Source organism: Barbus barbus (assembly GCF_936440315.1).
Source record: "Barbus barbus genome assembly, chromosome: 22".
NCBI lineage: Eukaryota > Metazoa > Chordata > Actinopteri > Cypriniformes > Cyprinidae > Barbus > Barbus barbus.
The window spans coordinates 22,757,218-22,765,721 of record NC_136750.1 but is presented as its reverse complement, the minus strand read 5'-3'; the positions used below and the strand labels follow the sequence as shown (position 1 = coordinate 22,765,721).

The window sequence follows — 8,504 nt, the reverse complement described above, 5'->3', positions numbered from 1 at the left end:
ATGCCACTCTGAATCAGGAGGCTTAACCTCTGTCCTAGAAAACCCTCTGTGTGGATGACGATTACTCTAATGGCTTCACTGTGTGACTTTGTCTGTGGGCGGCCTTTTAAATATCTTCCAGTCCACTTGTCTCGACCCTCTACATGAATGCCCTAATTCCTGTCTGTGTTTTGGAGCTGGCACCCAAAATAACCTGTGACAAACCTTTGGGTTAAACGCCAAAACACAGCAAGAGTGGTTCGGGAAAGTTTGCAAACCCTGATCTGTATGCAATTAATTTGATCCGTAGAAATGGATGATTAAATTTTGCAAAATTGCATATAAAAGCCAGTTGGTTGCTCATAACCTATTCACTCTCACTCTTTGTGAGATTTTGCATCCTAGTTTCTCTTTTTAACGGTTCATAAAATTTAAATGAATTCACCCAAAAGTGAAAATTGTGATTAACTCACCCTCATGTCGTTCAAAATCTCAGTTTTGTGTTCCACTGAAGAAAAACAAATGCTGTTTGGAATGACATGAGAGTGAATAAGTTCTGAGTTTGAAAATGTTGATGAGAAACAATGTCTTTTTGGCATTCAAAGTGTACCGTCTCACGAAAAGGGACATCGTTGGTTGCCAAAGTGGATACTTTGTTTTCGATTTTTCAATTCCCAAACTATTTTTGAAATGAGGAATCCAAGCCAGGTTTTAATGAAATCCAGGCAACTGAAGTCAGATCACACCCTAGGCTTTGTGGCTCAGGTCACGTTGGTTACTACTTCAAAGAAACTAGGAGTCTGGGAGATTTTCTTTTTTTATTATTATTTTAATTTCCTCCGACACAATATAAATGCGCCCATGAATTGTTTTCACTCAGACAAGTACTAAACCGAGTAACAGAGACAACGTTTTGGTGGTGTGAACAGAATTTTTGGTCTGTACTTCGGATTTAAAGGGATGGTTTACCCACCTTCATGTCAATCCCAACCTATAAGGGTTTCCTTCTTCAAGAATAGTGTAAATCATACATGTTTGGAATGACATGAATGTGAAAAATTTTCAATTTTAAGCAAACTCTCTCTTTAATAAGCTGATGCAAAGCAAAACCACAGCCTTCTCGCCTCCTTTCTTCACTGAATCCAGATTCTTTTAATAGCAAATTTACATTCATATCGTTAAAGCTTTTATGCAAATATCATGATAACAGCAAACAAAGACAACAATGTTTGAAGGCCAGCCATTTCTAAACCCCTTGCCCCTTCACACGCTTATTATGGGCCACACGGCTGGGAATAATTGGAGCCGCGGAAGCAACAGCCAGATAAGTTGAGTGAACGAGGGCAGGGAGTCACGCTACGGGGATGAGAGTGTGCCAACAACCTGCCATGTTTTTTCACTTTCTCTAACTGCAGAAAAGACCAAGTTTGCTTTTACATCCGTTCTCACACGTGTCTCTCTTCTTCAATGTCAAGCTTACATGTCTGGGGCTGCGTTTACGCTCAGCTGCACTCCAAAGCATCTGTGCCATTCCACTGGTTATTATATTGATTTGTTTTGAGCACAATGAGTATTTCAAGGCTATGACTGTACTATGACAAAGATGGGGATTTTCAATACAGAAATGCATTGTTGACATGCAATAAAACAATACACGCATACTAACAGGATAAAGTGAATACAGAGGAAAATCCGATGGGCCTTGCTTACAGACTGCCCTCTAAGAGAACAGTTTTTAGATCGGCAGGACAGCTCACGGGGAAGACAGTGTGGGACGTGTTGCGGCGCTCTATCAGCGTAGCCATAGCTTCCCCTAAATCCAAGTGGTTCAGGTACCCGGGGGCCAGTCGGTCTGGGGCCGCCACACCCGTATTGATTTTCACCTGATGGAAGATTATTAAGTCAGGCATCATAGAGGAACAAATACTTTCATGACATTTAATTAAGCACATCTACAGTGAGTGTGCATGTCATGGCCAGAATATAACCCCATGAGCTTGTCGTTGTGTTGAGGAGAGTTTGATGAGACACACCTGGTTGAGTTTGCATGGCACCTCTGAGTACTCCTCACGCAGAACCTGACAGAACGCAAGAGCGCTGGCTGCCCCTATGGTCAGGAACCCTGTGCCCGGCATGAGCAACTTCTCTCCAGCTCCTCCTGTATAACACAGAACGTATCTTGATAAGCAGGGGGAATCATTTACTTTTTGTTGCCACATCCACCTGCATAAGGGTTTGTGGATTGAGAAAATTTTTCATTTTAAATGTTTTTAAACGGTTCTTATAGAAATGTTTCTCAGAAAATATATGTATATGTGACCCTGGACCACAAAACCAGTCTGAAGTCGCTGGGGTATATTAACAATATACTTCTGTATGGGCCAAAATGATCGATTTTTCTTTTATGCCAAAAATCATTAGGACATTAAATAAAAATCATGTTCCATGAAGATATTTTCTAAATTTCCCACCGTAAATATATAAAAACGTAATTTTTGATTAGTAATATGCATTGCTAAGAACTTTATTTGGACAAATATAAAGGCGATTCTCTCAGTATTTTGATTTATTTTATTTTTTTGCACCCTCAAATTCCAGATTTTCAAATAGCCAAATATTGCCCTATCATAACAACCATACGTCAATGCAAAGCTTATTTATTCAGCTTTCATATGATGTATAAATATCAATTTCCAAAAATTGACCCTTATGACTGGTTTTGTGGTCCAGGGTCAAATATGTTTGTTCCATTTTCTTCCATTTATTTCTTAACCAGACAAACCTTTTTCGACTATTTAAAAAAAAAAAAAAAAAAGTAAATTGGAAAGGTTCCATCATGGAGGATAAATGTTCTTCGGGTTCCAAAAGTTTTTATTCTTTCTTTCTTTTGCAGTGATGGCAAACAGCTGGCAAAAGAACCTTAGTGTAAAAACAATTGTAATAACCTGACTAAACTTTTCCCACTATAACAAACCTGTTGGGCAATAGGTTTCCATGGATGGTAAATGTTCTTCATTGAACCATAAAGAAACTTCATTTTTAAGAGTATATGCATTGTTGCCGTTCCTAAAAATTTAACCACCTATCTAACCATTGATTTTGTTTAATTGATTTGTGTTTTGAATTTGCTGAGTGATTAATGTGGACTCAAGTAGATTTTTTAATGCTCATTTATATGCACTCACAATTATTTTCCACATATAACTACATAACTTTAACTAAAGATATGTTTTGGTAGGCAAATAGTGATGTACCTGTGATGAACGTGTAGGTGCAGTTAGGATCATCTCTCACCAGGGGAAAGAACGCTTTCCAAGACACAAAGGTGCTGAAAAGCAGAGTCTCAATAACCTGTTGATCAGAGACGAAGAGTTTTGAGCAATCAAATGATGATGGATCATTTGGAGAAGCAAACCCAAGAATGAAAGCGGAGTTAGAACACAAAATGGGGATGGTCAAATGTTGTGCGTCATATAAGAAAGTATAAAGAATCGCTGAGGGATCAATATTGGGATTAATATTGTAGAGGGGTTGCAAGGGTAAAAGCTGCTCTCACCCATTGCAGTTCTTTGAGGGGTTGGATGTGAGGTGGACCACCCTGCCACCAGCTGAAGCCCAGAGAGGACACCACATCTGTGATCTTACCCACAGACTTGAGCAAGACCTGTTTCACCTCTTCCACTCCTTCTTCTGAGCCTGATAGATTTTAGGAGAGTATTTCATCAGTCACAATCAATCCAAAATCAATGAGGCCTCAAAATGTCTGGAGTTGCAAAGATAAAAAAAACAAAAAAACATGCAAAAGACACTTACCAACATTTCCCACTAAAGTGGTCAGGTTACTTTTTGTGCTAGGTGAAACAAACCCCTTGAGTTTCTCCAACTTGCTGCTGTCTCTGGAGATCACCACAACCTTGAAACCTAAATATGTGTTTGCATAGTTACCACACATGCAATGCAGAACTTTCAAAAATTACATTTATGCAAAGAAATGTATTTTTATCATTTAAAGTAAAAGAAAGAAAAAGTTCAATCAATTAAAATTACAGAATCAAAACTGAGATCTGAATTTAACCTAAAAACATCTAATAGTGGCGGAGCATATAAATGCTTTCCTACTCATAACTGCACTGAATTAAATTTTAAACAAAGCAATATGTTTAGAAAAATCTGAGCTGGGCAGTGCTCTCAGAGGAAGTTTTTTCATTTACTTAATTATAAAAAATAAATATTTTAAATAAAAATAATGCTTACTATTACATATATATTAAGTGTAAATACTTAATATGCTCTTACCTCTGTCCAGGAGAGCTTTCACAATCCCGGAGCCGACAGTTCCTGCTCCACCGAGCGCTAAAACCACCCTGTCCCCGTTTGACATCGCTCACACAACACACAACCGCTGCAGCAGTGCAGACGTCTGAGATTGATTATGCTTTATGGGCTTCATGTCTCCTGCTGCTCAAAATCTTTAAATCGAACCGCAGCAAGAAGACCACGCCCCCTTCCAAATGACACGCCCACCTAATTATGCATTCCTTTATTCTGTATCACAAATATATTAGTTTCAAATAAACTATTTTACAGGAAATTTATACATGTTGAATTGAAAAAAAAAATGCTTATACTGTAGTAAATAACAGTAATATCATCTTGCCAATAGAATAAATTAAGTTAGATACCAGGGTCAGGACTGATTTACCAGCAGTTTCTATCATATTATTATAGCGCCCTCTTGTGAACTATCACTGGTACCACTGATCTATAACAGAGATACTACATTGAATTATCATTGCAAACTGCACATTGATAGTTATATAAACTACGAATAAATTGGTATAAATTATTTTATTCACAAAATTAGAGAAATTTAATTTATTTAATACTTGGATAGGAATATGGAACTCAAGATTGATATGAATACTTTTCATATATGAAAAAAAAATTCTACTCTTATATTTACTCATTTATTTTTTATTTACTTATTAGTTTATAAAGTTTGACGACACCGCAACCCTAAAAATCTCCACGTGAGCCTAATACGGAAGTGATGTCAAAAAAGTTTCTCCACTGGGAAACAGCGACGTTCTTCAAAGCAGTTTGTTTTGGGCGTTGAACGTTGGTCAGGTAACAAAATGTAGTTTATTTAGTTAATTCGTTACAGTCTAAAGTGAACGGCGTTAGTGTGTCAAGCGCTTTGTTGATTTAAATTTAACGAGTCAGTTGGGAAAATACCTGTGGCGGTGGTTTTGCTTGGGAAAGGCACAAGATACGCAGTCTTTAAACATTTAGCGTAGTTTATGTTATTTATTGTTCAACAATGTGCTGTACACTAAATATTAATTTAAAAATCTATATCTAATAACTACAGAATTTTGTAAGACGGTGGTTTTACATAATCTGACGGAACTGTGCTTTCGATCTTGGTAGATCACTTTCACTTTGTCTGTTGATTTATACGTAGGATTATAGATGGTTTTTATAGTCTACATTTCCACATATATTCAATTACTAGTCAGATTGATATAGATATATCATCTCTAGATGACATTTTTATATCGTTTTTAGTTCTCTTCGCTCGACTATCCATGTTAATGGCGTAATGCAAAATAGAAACTTTCTTGTTTATGTATATCTCTTGTGATTATTGTCATGTATACTGATTATAATTTGGTTGTCAATTAATAAACTTACAATGTTGTTTCTTCTAGGATGAATTCTGCTCATAGAAAGACAGCGGATGGTCTCATCAATAGGTACCAGACTAACTTGGAGAGACGACTTGAGAAGGGGGATCTTAGTTTGGTATGCAGGGATGAGGATTTTTGTAAGGAAGTTGAGATGCTCCTTCACAATGGCAATTCCCAGAAGATAAACAATCTACATGGATTAGATTCACTGGCAGTGATGGAAAAATCTCTCCATGCATTTCCCTCTAAAACTGGCCAAATGGGGCTTGAGAAACTTTCCAAGGCCTTTGAAGTGTTGGAGCTCGCAGCATTAAACCTCTACATCTACCCCTGGAGAAGAGAGTACAGACTGGTGAAGGTATGTGGAAATACTGGTGCTCCACCTACAGAGTTAGATTTTTAACAGCCTCAATGACTTTTTGTTTGTTTTAAAATAGTCTATTTCTTTTCACAAGATGTTTTCAGGTATGTTCACCCATTTGATCAAACCTGCACTGACACTTCATCAGGCTAAAGAGCTGTTTGGTTTGCTTGGATACCAAGCTTCAAGTCCTAATGAAGAAGAAGAGTTGGCGCTGAACTCCAAACTAGTTCCTGCTGATTTTTTACTCAGTCTTGCATGTGGTTTCTTCACTGCTCGGATGGAGTGCCAGCTGCTACTTTCGGCCTTGAGCTCTGTGGACAGAGGTGTGGAGTGGGTTCTACAGCTAGTCAAAGAGAGGCAGGCAGGCCACAGTCTTCAAATGGCATTAGAGAACACCAAGAGAAAGTCAGATGCTGCTAGTGTTTCAGACGCCATCATGGCAGGTGGCATGGACGCAGAGCTGGATCTGTACACGGAACAGACAGATGCTTCTCACATGACATCCACTTCTTGTTCACCACCTCAAGCTTCTTATATGACACAGAAAGAGACTAATCTAAGCAAGCCTTTACAGAAAGAGCCCTCGCAGTCAGACCTGGGGAATAATGAGGATGCAAGGCAGAGGAGATCACTCAACAACAACCCAGGTCCTTTAGAAAGCTATGGTGAAGATCAACCTAAAAGTGATGCCCAGAGACAGGCAGCAGCAAAAATGATGTGCAAATGTATCTCTCCAGAAAACATATATATGTACCAGTGTGATTTGTGCAAAGATATTCACACTCCATTTTGTATCCATTACAAGCAGTGTAGAGATAAAGGACACACCTTTGCTCTATGCTCATATCCAACTGAAGACCTTTATTCAACAGAAGACCAGCTTAGTTTGGCAAAGGAAAAATCAAAAGATTCCATGAAGACTCATCATTGTATGGTCCATTCTACTTCCGATTCATTTTTGGTGTGCCATGAATGCCAGTGTATCCATGACCACAACTGTAAAGTTATTCAAAAATGCACAATTCAAAAACACAATGTGCAGCCAACAGGAAAATTACAACCCCCTCAAGGAGAAAGAGTGAATGCTCAGAAGAGGCAAAAATGTCTTTCTGCTGCATATTATAAGCAGGACTCCCAGGAAACGGGTGATTCAAAAACACCAATACTATATCACAAATATTGTTGGAAAGGCTACCAAACTTTGCCTGAAATTGTATGCCTCACTTGTAAAGTCTTTCATTTCTCTTGGTGTCCTGATCGACGACAATGCTCTCAAAAACACAACATAAAAAATGTTACAAAACACTGTTTCACTTGCTTCAGTTCTGAATTTACCACCTTGCAGGTATGCAGATATTGTTTTGCTGTGTATTGCAAACGGTGTTGCTATGAAAATACCATGGTATGTAGTTGTGGAGAGTCTTTCCCCAGCTCTTCATCTGTTTAAAATAACTCTGTGTCAGTGTTGACCATGTCTGGTTAAAGACACTGTTTTTAATCTCCAAATTAAACCTGTTATTATTTTGCTGATTGCAGTAAGTCTGAAATACTGGGTAATATAAACATGACAATCTGTTACACTTTTGATTTTTGATATCTGAAATGTCTTTATGTATTGATAAGAGCCAAATATTACAGGAAAATAAAGTTCACTGTAGAGTTGACTAACTCTTACTAATGTATGTCATACAGTAACACTGCTCATAACTGTCTATTATTGGTGAAACTGTATGATGGCCACTCCAATATTTGATGTGTTCAGTTATTGGAAAATTATGGTTTTGGGTCTTAGCAACAAATCCAACCAATCACTGTAGTTTAGGGTGATATACTGCCATATAATTATTAAATGTAATGTACATGTCAGTTATTATGATTGTTTAATGGAATTAATGTAAAAATAAATGATCTAAAACAGAACTCTGCCTGTACTTCAAATAATTCAAATTAAATTCTAAATATTACTATTACATACAGTGACCATATGTATGCTCATATTTATATGTCCTGACCGGGAATTCTAAACTGCCTAAAATGTCCAGATTTTGGCTTTCTTTTCCTATTGATGTGCTCTCTGCATTACATATATGCATGTATTTGCATTGCTTTGACTTTTCTCTATAGATCCCACCTTCTCGCACACAATGATTGGTCGAATATGTACAATGCCTGCACACTAATGGTCAGAATGCTTTTCAGTCATTACCTTCAGAAAGTATGAAAACAAAGCCAAAACCTGGACAGTTTAAACTATTTACAAACAGTTTAGAATAAAGAAGATATACAGTCACCCTATATTACAAAAAATGTCCTACTATTGCAGATGAAGTTGTCATTTCCATATGCTATCTGCAAAGGCAAAGTGTACTGTAGCTTGCTTGCTCAATGTGAAAAATTATTTCTGGGTGTGAAATGTGATTAAATGCTTGTTTTAGATAACACAGGAGTGACATCCATTTTCTCTGAATTCC

The 8,504-nt window shown here is 37.5% G+C and overlaps 2 protein-coding genes across 3 annotated transcripts; one reads left to right on the top strand and one right to left on the bottom strand.

Moving 5' to 3' along the window:
• Positions 1 to 779: 779 nt before the first annotated feature.
• LOC306888036 (peroxisomal trans-2-enoyl-CoA reductase-like) lies at positions 780 to 4,499 on the bottom strand. The gene is made up of 6 exons (XM_079446133.1): positions 4,276 to 4,499; positions 3,793 to 3,900; positions 3,536 to 3,675; positions 3,234 to 3,330; positions 2,013 to 2,137; positions 780 to 1,862 (listed from the first exon to the last, which is right to left on the bottom strand). The coding sequence occupies exons 1-6, from the start codon at positions 4,358 to 4,360 to the stop codon at positions 1,686 to 1,688; spliced, it is 732 nt and encodes a 243-aa protein (XP_079302259.1). The 5' UTR covers positions 4,361 to 4,499; the 3' UTR covers positions 780 to 1,685.
• A 379-nt stretch (positions 4,500 to 4,878) lies between these two features.
• On the top strand, positions 4,879 to 8,491 carry spata2l (spermatogenesis associated 2-like). 2 transcript variants are annotated; one of them, XM_079446187.1, is made up of 3 exons: positions 4,879 to 5,106; positions 5,691 to 6,027; positions 6,107 to 8,491. In XM_079446187.1, exons 2-3 carry the CDS (start codon positions 5,692 to 5,694, stop codon positions 7,478 to 7,480), a joined length of 1,710 nt encoding a protein of 569 aa, XP_079302313.1. In that variant the 5' UTR covers positions 4,879 to 5,106; position 5,691; the 3' UTR covers positions 7,481 to 8,491. The 2 variants fall into 2 exon arrangements, with proteins under 2 accessions (XP_079302313.1, XP_079302314.1); XM_079446188.1 differs by having other exon boundaries at positions 6,125 to 8,490.
• Positions 8,492 to 8,504: the final 13 nt, after the last annotated feature.